Source organism: Lycium ferocissimum, chromosome 9, assembly GCF_029784015.1.
Source record: "Lycium ferocissimum isolate CSIRO_LF1 chromosome 9, AGI_CSIRO_Lferr_CH_V1, whole genome shotgun sequence".
NCBI lineage: Eukaryota > Viridiplantae > Streptophyta > Magnoliopsida > Solanales > Solanaceae > Lycium > Lycium ferocissimum.
Genome location: NC_081350.1, coordinates 57,955,230 through 57,973,034, shown reverse-complemented (window position 1 = coordinate 57,973,034; position 17,805 = coordinate 57,955,230). Strand labels below are relative to the sequence as shown.

The following is a 17,805-nucleotide window of genomic DNA, read 5'->3' as shown; positions in this document are numbered from 1 at the left end:
TATATAAAGCTAGAACAGTAATGTATTAAGTCTATCCAATGCTAAAGGCAGAAGCACATAATAGATCTATATGAACATCATGAGCTGCCTCGTCATAGAACCTATTATTGCTGTGTGGATGAATCTGAAACAGAGGTGAATCCCAATCAGGGCTACCAGTACCGTTCTAAGAAAGGAATCGCCTCAAATCAAGAAGACAGGACAGATACAAGAGTAACTACATAACATGAAACTGAAAAGCATAAAAAACTGGTGAAATACATTCAAGCAATAAATTATCCTCCTTGGGCGTCATGTGAAAAGGTAATAAGTTGTTGAAAAGGATGAATCAAGGAAAGGGAAAGATTGAATTGTAACATAGCTCTATTTGCATGTCTCAAGTATAGATGGAACTGATTAAGTAATCAGGGACAAAAGCAATGTCAAAGGCCTCAATAACTTTGACAATGTTTATTCTGGTTTTAAGCTTGCGTGAACACTCAGGTATACCACAAACAGTCAACTCAAAATCCAGAGATGGTTGTATATCTTCAAACATCAAGGAGCAGGCGACGTGGATCTTCTACCACATCTTTAATCCTTCTCAAAAAGTATACCGCCTCTCTTCCATCAATCAACCTATGGTCATATGTCAGCGCGATGTACATCATTGGTCTTGAGATAATGTCGCCTCCAACAACCATTGGGCGATTCACTATTGAATGCATTCCCAAGATAGCAGACTACAAAATCAAGCAACAAACATCAATGGTGAGATAGCTTTATGAGAAATTTCAAACCTTGTTGTCTCAATAAGGACAAGTACCTGAGGAGGATTTATGATGGGGGTACTTAGAAGACTTCCATACACACCACCATTGGATATTGTGAACGATCCTCCAGCCATTTCATCAATAGAGATGGTTCCATTAGTTGCCTTCTTAGCAAGCTCGTTTATTGTCTTTTCTATCTCAGCAAAATTCATCTTGTCAGCGTCACGGAGAACAGGGACAACCAGACCCTGAATTGGCAAAGAAAAGTTGGAAAACATCGGCAATAAACTTAGTGTGGGGTCTCAAAAGCAGGTAAAAGGACAAGTTCGACACATCAGATTACAGGTTGTCTATAAATTGTCAATTTAATTCGAAATATTGAGTCAAAGAAAGGGTGGGCATGCCTTTGGGGTACCAACAGCTATACTGATGTCTATATAGTCCCGATATATGATGTCATCGCCGTCAATAACTGCATTAACTATAGGTTGATTCTGGAGTGCACTAACTGCTGCCTGAAATTTTGCATAAGACCTTTTTCATTCGTGTTTGTCAACATATATATATTTAAAAAAACTATTAACATTGATACTTTTCATACTTTGATAAATCCAGACATGAGTCCTAACTTCACACCATGCTTTTCAACAAATGTGTCTTTGTACTCAGATCGGAGCTTCATCAAATTTGTCCTGCAATAAGGAAGATTGAAGAAAGTGAATACAACTAATATAATGGGTGCATAGCAAACAGTTCATGGGCTAGGACAAATGGCTCCTACACCTCTAATGTATCAGAAGAACAGGAACAGTCTGCTTACAGGATATCAGCTTGAGAAAGATACTTAAGTTATAACCTCAAATGTCACTAGCCATAAAAAATCACCAAAAAGAAAGAGGTACTAAGATTTGGACCTTCTAAATCACTCAAGTAAACTAGTTTTAGTCATCTAAAGGATCTGTACATGGACCCTTCCATTTGCTTTGGCATACCATGTCGAACGGGTGTGATAGTATGGGTATTTCAAGTGGAATCTTCAAAAATACAAAGTTGGCAAAAATTAACATGCCGGGACCGCATACTTCTGCACGTATACTGAATATGTACCCTTATATGAATCCATGCAACATATATCAAGTTGTCCTTTTTCGGATATCTTTCTGATAACACTAGGGTTAAGCTAAAACATAAGACAAGCTCACAAATTTGTTCATCAAAATAACAATCAAAACTTACATATCAACTTCATTGAATGTAGTCAACAATGCGAATGTGTTCTGAGAATCTTTCAAACGAGTGGCAACTCTTTTCCTGAGCCTAGTCATGGGAACCTATCATCAAGGGAGATTTAAATGTTGCTACTCGGTAATTGATACAGATGCTCAAATGAACAGTGTTGTGAGTAGTGACAATAAGCTTTCAAAAGTTTAAGAGAGTTACTCGTCTTTCCCGCTCTTTAGGGGGAAGTTGGGGTTCTGTAGCAGATCGTTTAGGAGGTGGTGAAGGTTCCTTAGGCTTCTCCTTCACAGGAGCTGTCTCAACTTTGGGTTTCATCTCTTCCTCTTTTTTCTCTTGAACGGGAGCAGCTGGCTTTCGAGCTTCTTTTTCAGATGGCTTCTCAGATGGAGCAACATGATCTACACTTTCCGCACCCTCACCGGATTTTGAAATGATAGCAACCTTGTAGCCTGGTTCCACAGTGTCTCCTTCCTTAGCTACAAACTATAAATATTCAAAAGCAGATGCAAAATCCATTGATATCAAAATAAGAAATGCATAATACACCTGGGGAAGAAAATGAAGAGTTCCAGTGTTAAACGATATTTTACCTTTTGGATTACACCAGCTTCAGGACTGGTTACATCAATTGTTACCTGGATTACATGTAAGCCATTAACCTCCACAATAACCCATAAAAGTTGGAGAAAATTGGTTAAACATGTTCGAATACCTTATCTGTTTCAATCTGAGCAATTGGCTCATCAACTTCTACTCTGTCACCAGGATCTGCATAAAAAGAATGAGAGATTAAAGGAACCAAGTGTTAAAGGAAAAAAAAAAATGGTCATGGACACAATAACAAAAAACATACTCTTCAGCAATTTAGCCAGTGTGCCGTCACTTATGGATTCGCCCATATGAGGAACAACAGCATCGACCAGATCACCTTTGGAGAAATATAGATGAAAAAAGCACAAAATGTTAGTAATTGTATCACATTGCAGACACAATTGAGTGCGGCAGAGTACGGCAATTCAAGCATTTTCTGAACTATTAATAAAATTGCCAGTCATCTCACTGATAGTCATCATTCTACCCCATTTAAAGGGTTAACACATCTTATGATAATCCAATTCTGAGAAATTCATGTATATAACAATGAAAACAAAGTGATGAATAGTAACTTTGTCACTGCAATTGGGTACAATTAATTGTGCACACGTTGAATACGTGTCTTAAAAGTCTCTATAATGAACTTGCTAGACATAACACTGGTAGTTATCATTAGACTCCATTATTGCAGTACAAGTATAGCTAATTCCTCCACTTTGGATTAACGTATTTCAAGACATCCATACAGCTGAATTCATATACTAATAATGAAAATCGAAGGGTAAAGGCCCTAATGTTCATACTTAATCCCAACCAAGCCCAATAGAAGAAGAAAAAGGAATAGCACTGCAAAGAAGACTAGAAATGGAAACAAGAAGATGAATAAAAGTAAACATCCAACCACTCTACAATTTCACAACAAATGGAGTATAAATCAATTGTGAATTTCCAATGAATACTTAATTTCACCCCATTCCAAGTAGCTACCTCTGTATCTTTAGATAGATAAATGCAAATTAATCATTCATTCTCAGACAAGAATTTGCATATTACCGTAATTAACATGTTAAACATTAGAGATCATAAGGGAAATAACAAAAGAACCTGCAAAGTTCAATTAATATCTACATAAAATCTCAGTACTAAAACAGAAGGAAAAGTAAAAGGTATCTTCTCTAAGGATATCAACAGGTAATAATCATTTCAGGCGTCAAAAACTAGAGAAGAAATTTTAATTTACAAGTTGGAAGTTAGCAGATGCAGCATTATTATCAAGATTCAAGACAAGACAAGACAAGGTTAATCACTATTATAGAAGATATACCACTATTTGAACAAAAAGGCCTGCTGCAAATCTGTAGTGGTAGACTTGAGTGAAGATTACCCATAGCTCCCCTGCAGACAATGAAATATTTCATGTGGACCAACAAAAACGAGGGGAAAAGAAAAGTAGAAGCAGCAGAATGTAGCAAAATCATCAATTCTTACTCTTTACTCATAAACATCCATCAAAGAAAGAAAACCATCATAACAAGGTGCAGCATAAGAAAGAAAAGATTAATAGGTGGCAACACCCAATGAGCACATACTTCGAGGCGCATTATCTCATCTTTTGTTATACAGTTGATGATGAAAATGGGATAATAATAGTTAAATATGATTTCAGTCCAGCGTTTTATTTTGTTTACTTTTCTTTACACTACAATTTGAGAATGACTTTAAGGGTATAAAAGCGAAATATTACTGTTACCTTTCTAAAAAAAAAGGTATATAAAAGCAAAATACCATTGTGGTCAGTGCTGTATTATTGACACAGGTCAACTGCTGAAGTAATACATAATATATGTACAGAAACACATACAAAAAGCACATTACATTTGTTTTTTAAGATCACCTTTTTCTTATTGTTTTAAGATCCACTTTTTGGTTTTTGGGTACAGAGACTTCTTTGAGCATACAAAGTTATCAGACCTACGATCATAAAACTCCCTTACTCTCAGTTTATATGACAAAGTTCCAACCATATGGATGTCCCAAAAATGCCTACACAATAAAATCATTCACACCTTTTGCAAGTGTAAGATTCACTTCTGTTAAGATCAAATCAAGATCATAATATGATTTCCTTATCAATCTGCAAGTCTTCAACAATTATAATATGTTCTTCTAACCACAATGTGAATAATAATGCAAGTGAATTTATTAGTCTATAGGCAATCAAATTATGTTTGTTTGCTGGTATTATTACCAATACTCAATATTGGTTCTTCAACAATTTTTTTTTTCGGTTTTGGTTTAGCTTACGATGTGTTTGGAAGCCCTTGGTCATTGCATTGTATAAAACAGGAAGGAGGGAGTGTTTTACTTATATCATGTATAGAAACATGTAGATTTTTTGTCTCTTTAGGGCACATGAACATGCTATCCTTGTCACGCTGCCTCAGCTCTTAATTTCTCATTTCAGTGCAGGAAGACACATAGGCAGCTGCCAAAAACAAGGTCTCTTCTTCCAGTAACGCGTAATGACAAAAAACAATGATCAAGCTGTATAGCTGACAGCAATACTAAGATATGCAAAGATAAAAAATTGTTGGTTTCACCTCCAAACATAGAACTAAAGCAAAGCTGTCCTACGAGGAGGAAAATGGTTAGGCTAATTGGAGGAAACATATGGTGAATCTTTTCATGCTATACAACTTTACGAAAAACAGGTCTCCTAGTAATGAACATGGTCACTAACCTTTCTGGCCGCAAGTTCATTGAGCATCCTGTAACGGAAACTAGGAGTTAATAACAATAGCAACATGAGATGAATAGATTGAATTTGTGATTGAGCCATCATGATTACCAGGTAAAACAAGGTGACTGAAATGCCGAGCATGACCGCATTGTCGAGGAAGAAGTAATATCTGTTGACATGTGAAAAGTATGTTCTGCTTAAAATCTCAAATAGAACAAAGTGTACATGGAAAAGAAAGGAGCATAGCCAGTCCAAAGATATGAGACTGGAATTTCAAAAGACAAATACCATCCCGGAGTTAAGAGGACAAAAAAAGAAAAGATAAAAGCCTGGATAACTATCACATGGTTTATCTCAAACATTATATCATAAATTCTGAAAGCTAGCTAATTCATAACACAATCTTATCAGAATCAATCACAGCCGAAAGCTAGACATGTCGCAGTGTATAAGGAGAAGTAGAAGGGAAAAAAGACATGGTAACATAAACAACAAGTGAGATCTAAGGACCGAGAATACAGTTCCAGCAATTTACATCATTAGCAAAACAACCTGAAAACCTACTAAATTAAAGGAAATTAATTTGACGAACAGCACTGCCCGTTTGGATAACCTGAAACTCTAATCAAAACAATACTGTCATTTCATTACAATAGCTCAATAATGTATTTATCTTAAAACTACCCAAAATAAACGTTCAAGAATTTCGGGTTGAAATGCTCCAAATACAACAAAAACTTGACCTCCTAAACACTGAAAATTAATCTGCATCGTAGTAAGAAAATGAAGCATTTATATCCTGCTATAAATATAGACCTTACCTCTTCTGTTGCGGCAGAGGAAATTCTAGATGTAGACACTGCAGGTCGAACCGCATGCATAGATTTCCCTAAATACTGCCCAAAAAAAAAAAATCGCCGTATTAATTTCATCAACCAATCATAAAGTACCGAACATCGTACGCAACTAAGGCCCGTTTGGCCATGGATAATTTTCACTTTTTTCCAGAATTATATTTGGGCATAGAAATTGTTAGAATTTTTCGGAATTCGACAAACTCCAAATACCTTTTTTCACTCCAAACTACTCACAAAAATTCAACATGTTTCTAACTTGTATTCATGTCCAAACTCATCAAAAAGCAATGCCGCTATGAATGCTTGGCTGCCACAACAGCCCACAAGCCGGTTATCCCTATGCTAGCTTCGTATCCCGAAGGTCTAAAGGCCACACTTTCCCGGTTCATAATTACTGAAAATCAGAATCAAACGAGCTTTGACCTTTCTGTTCCACAAGAGATATTGGGTAATTTTGAGACACTTTTGATCTCATATTAGGCTTCTAGTTTCATTTTCCTGTCTCTTTATTTTATTTATACTATTGTCATTTCGCCTGCTGGTAAATGGTTCTTTTGAACCCCCCCAAAAAAAAAACATCATAAAGTACCGCAACTAAAAGAGGAAAAGGGAAATAAGGAATGGTACCGAAGCAGAAGAGGTGGTAGAAGCGACCTTGCGCCTTAAAACACCCAGCATCCTTTCTTTCCTCTATTAAATCTGTTCAAATCAATACAAAAAACAATAGTTTAACAAAATGAAACAATGATGTAGATCTCTTATAGAAGAAAAGTAATACATATTTTTGACCTCAAGAATCAATGGAGTAGGGTTTGTTTGGGAGAGCGCCGATTGAAAAAAGGAAAGTCGCAAACCAGTGAATACTTTTCTGTAGTAGCTTGCTTTTTTTCTTATTCCTTCCAGGCGTTAGAGGGAAGAATGGACTGACATGTCAACTTGTCACCAAACACAATTAGAGAAATGGGGAAAATACACAACTTACTCCCTAAAATTGTCCCAAAAAAATTACCTAAGCTTCATTTATTTAATATTTACCCACAATTAGGCCTGGGCATCGAGCCGAGCTAAACCGAGTTTTTGCCATACCGAGCTCGAGTCAAGCTCAATCAAACTTTGCCAAAGTATAACCGAACCCGGGTTTACCGAGTCGAGCTTTGATCGGACATTAACCGAATCAAATCGAGTCGAGCCGAATTTTTTTTTTTTTTTTTACTTAAACCAAGATGAGCTGACTCGGCTCTGTGCCCAGGCCTACCCACAATGAATGTTTTACTTTTAATTATTTAAATCTCAATCATCAAAATCAATTTACTTTTAAGATCTCAATCTTAATTATTAGTGCGTTTAATTTTATAATTTTAATCGCTTAATAGATCTGAATTTATCTAAGCAATTAAGATATATAACTTAAGTCTTAGTATTATTAAGATTTCTATTCAAAATTTTCTACAAAGATGCACCTTCATCACTAATCATCATTGTCGCCCATCATTATCAATTAATACCACCCGTACCCACTGTCACCGCCAGTCACCACATTCAGTCGTTATCACCATTAGCCACCATTTACAATCATCACCACCAATTACCATAACAACCCCCAATCACTACCGATAATCACTATCATCAGCCACCAATATATGTCGTCAACCATTGTTATCATTCACCACCACCATTAGATATCACTATCGTCCACCACAATTGATTTACTAGTGAAATCTTGTCCCATCTTTGGATTAGAGAGAGTCACTGATACTTATTGAGTAATGTGACAATGTACTCAATCTCTCTTTAGCCCTCTTTTATTTTTCATATTTCAGGATGAGATGTGACACGTGATGAGCGGACAGCACTAGGATGACTCTCTTCATGAGGTATATGACACCAATTCTATTCCGTGGTAGCTAGTATGTTGTTTATTATTTTCTTTAGTCGGGAGTTGTCCCAAATGTTGTGTTATTCTTCGGTATAGATGCTCCATAAATAGTTGCGTTAGGTTGTAATAATGGGATAATACACGACACACATGAAATGACATCTATTTGATTTTGATTTCATTATTCTTATTAACTGCTTCATATATGATTTCGTTTTTTTGGAAACACTTCATGATTAATTTGAAATGAGAATATTTTTCAAATGGCTTTCACGATTAATTAGTTTTTATGCATATGGTTGGGATGATCATATGTTTTAGGACGATCATACGTTTTAATTTACTCCGATCATGTAGTGTGTTTGGTGCAAATCAGATGGATTTTGATCATGACATTTAACATCCATTTTGACATCCTCTTGCTACATTAATGCTATTTCAACTCAATCCCAAACTATCCTCAACACTATATTGGTACACATATCTAACATATAACACAAAAAATCGAGTTTCACCACGTTAATCATCGTCTAAAGTCATTGTAGGATTCATTTAGGCATTCAAATGAATCCTACTATGACTTTAGACATTTGATCAGACCAAATAGTACGGTCCTTTGTCTTGGATGTCCATATTTCAGTAAGTACTCTTCTATTCTTTTCAATACTTAGGAATTTATGAGGTGTTTATTATTTAATATTAAAAAAGTACTCTAGGAGTCCAACAAGATCATCTTTTATGATTCCGCACTTCTCAGTATATAACTTGCCCAGTAATTGTCTTGTTTAAGCATTCAATAGTTTTGTTATCGCGCGGATCGTTTCAAAGGAAAAAAACACACTATAAGACGTGTGTATTAAAAAAAAGAACCTAAAAGCACTTCTTGTTAAACAATATTTTGGTTCAACAGAATTAGTCAAGATCTTTAGAACTACAATAATTGATCCACCAAAATGAATATTTAGGACTATACAATGTATGCAAGGTAAACTTATTTGCATTATCGGCCTTCTTCAACCAAAGTAGATTTCTGATAGATTGTTGCATCAATACATGTTTCCTAAACTATCAATGTGCTACCAAAAACTTAATCAAAATCTTCACCAAGACTAATTCCTACGCATACTACATATTACGAATTTACATAAAATAAGAGAGGATACACTGCCAAATTTGACGCTAAAGGCAAAAGAGGATAAATGGACAAATTATGTACATCTGTTTTCAAAAAAATAATATGTGTGAGTGCACATTTGTTTTTGTTTCAGTTTGCAATCAGCTCGCTAAATTGTCATATTAATCATACAGTCACTATTCACAATGTATCTATGCGAAAGAAAATTAACTATCTATCATAAGTAAACTTTCTCATGAATGATAGATGTGTATTCACCATTTGTATTGTTCAAGAATATTCCGAACCTACATAAAGGTGGCCGTAGATTCATTAACTACCAAATCATAGTTATTTATTGTCACATGTATCATAATAATCCAGTTGTTTAAATACTTAAACAGTGGGGACATACACAACAAATAGTCATCACATGGAGCAACAATAATCATCAACATGACCAAGTAAACTCTTTACTTACTAAAAAGCAAGCTTCCCTAAACTATTGAAGAAGCCAATTTAAGAGCTATGTAGAAACAATTACGGGACATGCCTCTTCCCTTACAATTGTACTTGAGTATTTTCCTACGCCACAAACAACAAACAGCAGAATATCATATTTTAAACACCTTTTGCACCAAACACATTTAATCATACAATCAACAATCATTTTCTGAAGTATGCTAATTGTTAGTCTGCTTCACTTTCAACGGAAAACCATCTCAAGCAATTTACGTTTAATTTTTTCCCTCGGGTTAGTAATCGCGCATCCTTTAGTGATATTACTTAAAAGGTAATAAAGTAAAAGTAAGCAAAAGAAGAAAAATAACACATTAATGATTGTTGTGAATGCACATCAAACATCCTCAGCGAGTTTGATAATTTACTCCAACAAATCAACATCAAAAGGAAAAGATTATAAAATTGACAGACTACTCATATTAATGATTGCTACGAATGCACATCAAACATCCTCAGCGAAGTTGATAATTTCCTCAAACAAATCAACATCAAAAGGAAAAGATTATAAATTGACAGACTACTCATGTTTTATACTTTCTTTCATTGGTTAAATAAAGTATCGCTCAACAAAAACTTCAGTAGAAAATAACACACACTACATATGATTAGTAACTCTTCTTACATCTTCTCTGACTCTCTGCCAAAAGGGGTCCCAACTCCACCTTATGCTCCTTCCAAAAGGCATAATGGAATCAATCGCGAAAATTTCTATCGATGAAGGAAAATCAAAAGAAAAAATATCATAAAAGATCATAATTTACCTTCATTGAGGATTTAATGAAGTTTCTCTAGTGATTACATCCACGTTGTAGTTTTTTCTCATTTTTTAGAAATTTGAATATGGTTACGTCTGTGCAAAGAAAAGATCTCAAATTCTTGAAAAAAAATATATAACTGAAACATTAAAGGAGTTTCTATTACAACATATTACTTTCTCAACGCATAACTAAGCTATATCTTCAATTTCATGTACCACACCTTCAGTCTGCCCCGCTATCAACAAAATTAATTGCCCTAAGCAAAATAGATCATGAAACATGTATTATAAGAAAAAGATCAACAACATGGGAATGAAGAGACAATACCGATAAGAACTTTTGTTAAACCATGTAAATTTAGTATTGTCAAATTGATAACTGCAATGAAAACTCAAGATGAGTTAGTTGTTGCTAATAGTGAAATCAAAATTCCTACATTGAGTGAGCCATATGAATACCACTAAGAATCTATCAATCATAGAGTAAAAACTAAAATTTAACAACCAAGTAACTGCTCCATCATCCATAAATCAAGAACGTTGTATATACAATACCACTGCATATATAAGCAAGTTTCCTCCTAATAAACTTCACTAAACCTACAAAAAAATAAAGTTGAAATCAAACTTAAAAGTTAAAGATATATTTATACGATAATGATAAAGAATTAAAAATATATTTATCTTCAATATAGTCATAAAATCCTCACTGAATGGGAAATTACTTCAAGGAACTCTTTGACTCTTCCAATGCAAAATCTTCTTTCAGGGCCTGCTATTACTAATTGATCATAATTTTTTTTTCACTCAATTTTTATCAAGTCATTCCCTATGAGGCTACGACCATTACTGATTTCAGTCCAGATTCTGCTACATATTCTCCTTCTGGTATTCTTTTACCTATGTAGTCTTATTTTTCTGATGAGGCGGATTGTTTTCCTTCAAAAGCTGATTTTCTTTTGTGTGGGTATAGTTCGATATTCTTCAAATGGTATATGAGAGGCAGAAAAAGACTGATAATCAATTGAAGATTAACAATAGTATAGTTCTTTTGAAAGCGACGCCATTCCTAATTTCTCCGCCATTGCCGATTTCAGTCCGAATTCTGCTAAAGCTTCTTGTTTTGGTATTCTTCTGTCATAACTCTCCTTTTTGCTTAAACCGCGTTGTTCAAAACTTAGTCTCAATTTCAATAACTTCATACACAATTGAACTTTTTGCTTTCCAAAAACCTGCACATATAGTTTAATTAGTTAACTTACATTAAGTTATATATGTATCAAACCATTCCCTACCACCATTATTAGTTAACTTACATCAAGTTATATATGTATCAAATCATTCCCTACCACCATTAATGAGAATAAAGAAAGCAAATACAAACGAAGAGAGCAAAACTGTATGGTTATTGAGAATGTAGATAGCAAACACAAAAGAAAAATGTAACAACTCTAGGAGAAAAGAAGAGAGAAAACCCCTTCTTATTTCATCCTTTTATTTTCAAAATAAAGAGAAAATTTAATTGTGCAAGATTTAAGGAAATTTTAAAGCACTAACTAATTAAAAAACATAACAGCTAAATAGTTACATTCCTTAATAGGAGAAACCTATCATTTTGGAAGAGAATCACGTTAAAATCCCAATCCTATAGTCCTGATTTTTCGCCCATCGCACTAACCAATTACAGTGCCAATAATTTATCATTAATGAGGCAATATTATAATTTTCAATATTTTTGGTTGAAACATGGAAATAACGGTAGAAATAATCTTAATTAATGCAGAATCGATGAGAAACCTGCATGTCCCTTTTTTTCAAAACATAAAATATGTTAAAGTTTTACAATTTCTCTCTTTGAGTGTGAGATTTTGTTTCAACTAATATCCCACTAAAATAGAGCACACGTCTTTTACTTAAAGTTGACTCCTTTTATAGTCTTTTGCTCCATATTTATAGCAACTGAATTTCTTATTATTGCAACTCTAATAGTCAATTTATACAATTTAATATTGCAAAAATGTAATACTCCTATTATGATTGAAACTCTAATAAATTATTTGTTCAAATTGGATTTGCATATAGATTATTCCCTAAATCAAGTGAAATTTATACTAACGTGATTTTCTTGCAAATTTGGATGATATAAAATTGATTGATTGCTAATTGATTAACTTTTTTTTCCATATATGTTGATTGATTATTAATTGATTAACTTTTCAACTCATTTTATACCATATGAATATTCTTTGTCATATATAAATATTCCTTATATCATTTCAAATACGGCAACTTTAAATATTGAGCGACAAATTAGGAATAAATTATTTAGGTTAAAGTAGTAGAATACTTATAGCTAAAAAATAGGAAGTAATTAGGTGCTTCATTTCTACTACGATAACTTCTGATTTTGAGAGACAAATTAGGAACAATTTTTTTAGGTAGAAGTAGTAGAAGATTTGTAGCTAAAAAATAGGAAGTGAATTAGTTATTTAATTTCTAAGATTACACGATTAATTCAAAACTTAAAAAGATATGAATCTCCAATCAAATCCACCAAATTAGGTGAGTACATTTAATAATGTCAATTAATTTATTTTTAAATTAAAACAAATAGAATTTGTTGTCAAGTGGCTTGTTCATATTATGCCACTTTGCTTATTATCAAGATAGACTACCCTCCTTAACCAAAAAGACAAACATTTGTCGATCTGTTGAAGATTACTTTCAAATTTAAGTCATCTAATCCAACTTGGTTGCAATTAGTATTGATGCTTTTAGAGCTGATTTTTTTAAAAAAATTATTTTTACAGCCAACAGATATTAACTTGGTTGAAAGCAGTTCTAATTTTTTTCAAACCTAGGGACTTTAGGGGCCTAGCTGGTAAAGAAACGTAATTCATCAACAAACTTGAAAATTGTAATACCTTTCACATTACCTTTGAACTATAATATATTTGAATTATTTTTCTATCCAGACAATGTTTTCCCATCCATCAATAACTACGGAAAATATTAAGAATAGACGATAGAGAAATAAGTTGTTAGCAGAGTGAAAAATGCTAATAAAAGTACTTAAAATCTATTTTGGCTTAAAAATACCTAAAATAAGTCAATCCAAACAACAAACACAAATTCTCAAAAGTGAAATATTATCTTTTTATTCTTTGAAGATAGTGTTCATTTTTTTGTGCGGATTGCCCTTCTTTTGGGGTGGTCTTTAATATTATTTATTGATGATATTTATACCATTTATCAATTGCTATTTTAAATTTTTATTCATCCGATTAAACGTAAAGTTTTTTTTTTTTTTTAATTTTCTCCTATATTCTTATGTTGTACATGCTGGCACATAAGTAATCAACAAATATTTCACTTAAGGTAGGATTAAGTTTTAAATTAACAAAAAAACACAAATAACTTATATCATTGTTAAATACTTTAAAAGGTATCAAAATCTAGATTATAGTCCTTCCTCTCAATCAAAAAATAAATTCTAAAGTACGGTTGTTAGTTAGTCTAATTTTACGTGCGCGCACTTGTAACATAAAATTTACCTAATATGTGACTATATTAAAGTGGAACTATAAAACACTATTTTCATATATAGTCTAAAAATGTTTGAGAAACTGTAGTTAAAGAAAATACAATTTGATCTCCAAACAGTAATAATACTGGACAATTGCAAAAAAATATATTTTTCACCTTTTTAATATTAAATATTTTTACGAAATACGAGATAATCAATATTTTTTATAATTTAGGATAAAATAATTAAGTTCAACATGAAAAGGTTATTATAATGTAGATTCCATAAAAAAGTCAATTAAATTAAGAAAAAGGAAAAAGAAAATGTTAGAATATCTTAATATGCATCTTTTGGAAGGAAAAACAAAGCTTAAAGCAAGAACAATTTAATTTCAATGACTTTTCGGTATTTTTTTTGCATGTTTTAATTTGAAAGAATATATACAAAAGTATCTTGTAATACCAAAACTTTTAATTATATAAGATATGATATGATGATGATATTATATATCATAATATTTTAATTTTAAATACCTCTTAAAATATTCTAAACGTTTTCATCATTTTATCTTTTCTAGTTATTAGTTGGCACGTGGGTTCATCATAAACATTATCATTATCATATTATTTCAATGTCTATTAAATGACTATATAACATTATTAACATAATCCACTACAAGAAAGAAGATATTTGCCAACAATTTTTTTGTTGTTGACAATAGCAAAAGAATATATTTTTCACCTTTTTAATATTAAATATTGTTGCAGAAAAATACTTTTGGATCAACATTTATTTTGTTGTTATTATAATGTTTTCCATAAAAAAGTCAATTAAATTAAGAATAACGGCAACAATTTTTTTGTTGTTAAATGCATCTTTTGCAATAATAATCAATACTATGGCAATAAAATTAAATTGTTTGGTATTTTTTTTGCAAAAAGTTCATTACAAAAGATTCATCATATATACCAAAACTTTTAATTATATATGATATGATATGATGATGATATTATATATTAAATTTTGCCAACTATATTATTTTTGTTGCCAAAAAAGCTATTGCCATTTTTGTACTTTCTTGTAGTGTTTAAAGAGAATAAGTATCACGATGGAGCAAACATTTTTTGAATGCAATAAGTGTGGCCTGCTATTTGATACGCAAATGCAACTTAATGGGCACATGGTTTCTCATTTTAAAGAAGAGTGCCCTCATTGTGGTAGAGAGTTTACAAAAGAAGGTAGCATAAAAAGACATAGTTGCCGTTGGATTTATTTTTTACAACAATATTCAATACTATGGCAACAAAATTAAATTGTTTGCCAGCAAAAAAAAATTCATTTTGAAAGATTCATCATATGTGCAAAAAATAAGTTGAAAAAAATAATTGTACCAACGTTATATTATTTTTGTTGCCAAAAAGCCGTTGCCATTTTTGTACTTTCTTGTAGTATCTAAAGAGAATAAGTATTTTGAAGGACAAACATTTTATAAGCCAAAAAAAATAAGTTATTTGACCCCAATGTTATTTTTGACATGGTTTCTCATTTTAAAGAAGAGTGCCCTCATTGTGGTAGAGAGTTTACAAAAGGAGGTAGCATAAAAAGACATATACTTAAAAAGAAGAAAAAAAAAATAAAAAAAAAATAAAGAGGTCATAGAAAAGTTTTTGAAACCTGTTACTAAGACGAAGAAGAAGAAAGATCATGTTTCGGGGAGAACCGACAACCCCTCCGTTTTAGGCCCCAAAATGTTGGGGATCTCATTTCATAATGATCATTTGAGTAACAATAATGTATAGGTTTGCCTTTTTAAAATTAGTATTAGTATCCGCGCGATGCGCGGAAATTATTAAAGAATATTAATATAAATTATATTATGATTTTGTTTTATTTGTATGGGTGCATTAATTGAATCATATTAATTTAACAAATATTTAACTGTCATTTTGTTTTTTAGTGCAATGTACCCAATAACAAAAACGAAACAAATTATGTAGATACAATTATCAAATAGCATTTTGATGACTTCATATATCATAATAAGATACAAAAAACAAAAAATAAGTTTACATTATAATTAAGAGAATATTAATTATTTCAAATTAAATTCAATAATCACTTATCATTACTGTATTGATCATTACTTAGTACTTACACTATCATGTGACTTTTTATTAATCACCCCCCCCAAACAGTCCCACCCCCCCCCCCAATTTAATTTAAAATAATTAATATTCTCTTAATTATAATGTAAACTTATTTTTTGGTATCACATTACTTAGTACTTAGATGTGACTTTTTATTAATCACACACCCCCACCCACCCACCCTTCTCTTATATCAAAATATATTAATTTTTTTTTTAGTTGTATATTTTACTATTTTGAATTTGTAGTCTTATCAATAGATAGAATTTTTCATCATACATTTTATAAAAATATCATCTGAAATGCAAATAGTCTATCCTGTATAAATTTCTTATATCTTTCAACATTTCATGTGTATATTAAATATACCATAAACATATCATAAAGTATTTCATACCAAATATAGTTTTTTTATATCTCGTATAATATTTTTATATCTTCAACATTTCATGCATACGTTAAATTTATCATGAACACACCATATATTTTCACAAATTAGTTATGGTTATAATGGATGTGTGATGGAAGATTAAAAAAATAGGAATGGAGTTATTTTTGGTTCAATCTTTACGTGCTTTATGCTTATCTAATTTTGATATTGCATTAATTTTAATGGTACACGTGTTCTTCATATAGGCTTGAATTTACCCTAATTGAAGAAAGTAACAAAGGAAAAATATTATATCTTACCATTTAAAGGAGTATTCTTGACTATAAATTAGATCCCAGAATATCAATTAATTATATTTCTCCAATCAAATACACCAAATTAGGTGAGTTCATTTAATAATGTGAATTAGTTTCTTCTTATAATATTACAAATAGAATTTGTTGCCAAGTGACATGTTCATATTACACCACTTGGCTTAATATCAAGCTAGACTACCCTCAAATCAATTAAATTAGATCCAAAAATATAAATTAATTATATTTCTCAAATCAGATCTAACAAATTAGGTGAGTATATTTAATAATGTCAATTAATTTCTTTTTAAAATTGATACAAATAGAATTTGTTGCCAAGTGGCTTTTACTCATTATTGCTTGGATTAATATTATTTAGACTACCTTCCTTTTATTATAATATAGATATAGATTAGGGGTTCCAGCTTATCTTGTTGCACTAGTCACATGTTTACGTGCACCAAAATCATGCAACTACACTCCAACAAAGTTAAGGGAACAAATGAAAGGGGGATTTTCTCGATGGACATATATTTCTATTGACATTACACACGAACGTGTGAAGAATGTTTAATACGGTATAATAAAGAGTGGTCAGTTGAACACTCTTCATTAAAAAATTATACTTCGTATATAAAGAATTATACTGAGCATTATAGGTCAAAATTAAATTTTATAACAAATCTTGAACACCCTTAAGAAATTTCTAATTTTGCCACTGTCTTGATACATATAACTTAAGTATAGGCAATAGAAAATTTATCCTGAACAAGACATGTAGAGAGGAGAGTACCTCTTATCGACCTGCTCTTGCAAGGGTGTGAATAATTTGGAAATATAGAAATAAGTTAAGATTAATTTCTCATGAAAATAAAAGAGAAAGAGAATTGAATTTGCTTAGGTGGATGGTTCAAAGTACTAGTAATAGAATCTCTTTTTATTAGCCAACAACAGATATTATGTAGAACTATTTTATATTTAAAATAAAGTAGCAGAA

At 31.8% G+C, this 17,805-nt stretch overlaps 1 protein-coding gene across 2 annotated transcripts; it reads right to left on the bottom strand.

The window, feature by feature from the left end:
• Positions 1–233: 233 nt before the first annotated feature.
• Positions 234–7,155, bottom strand: LOC132031374 (dihydrolipoyllysine-residue succinyltransferase component of 2-oxoglutarate dehydrogenase complex 1, mitochondrial-like). 2 transcript variants are annotated; one of them, XM_059421311.1, is made up of 15 exons: positions 6,972–7,154; positions 6,810–6,872; positions 6,147–6,221; positions 5,434–5,494; positions 5,326–5,353; positions 3,910–3,980; positions 2,845–2,919; positions 2,704–2,759; positions 2,582–2,626; positions 2,193–2,474; positions 1,989–2,083; positions 1,354–1,444; positions 1,157–1,267; positions 806–1,000; positions 234–722 (listed from the first exon to the last, which is right to left on the bottom strand). In XM_059421311.1, exons 2-15 carry the CDS (start codon positions 6,858–6,860, stop codon positions 531–533), a joined length of 1,428 nt encoding a protein of 475 aa, XP_059277294.1. In that variant the 5' UTR covers positions 6,861–6,872; positions 6,972–7,154; the 3' UTR covers positions 234–530. The 2 variants fall into 2 exon arrangements, with proteins under 2 accessions (XP_059277294.1, XP_059277295.1); XM_059421312.1 differs by lacking the exon at positions 2,845–2,919 and having other exon boundaries at positions 6,972–7,155.
• Between the last annotated feature and the right edge of the window lie 10,650 nt (positions 7,156–17,805).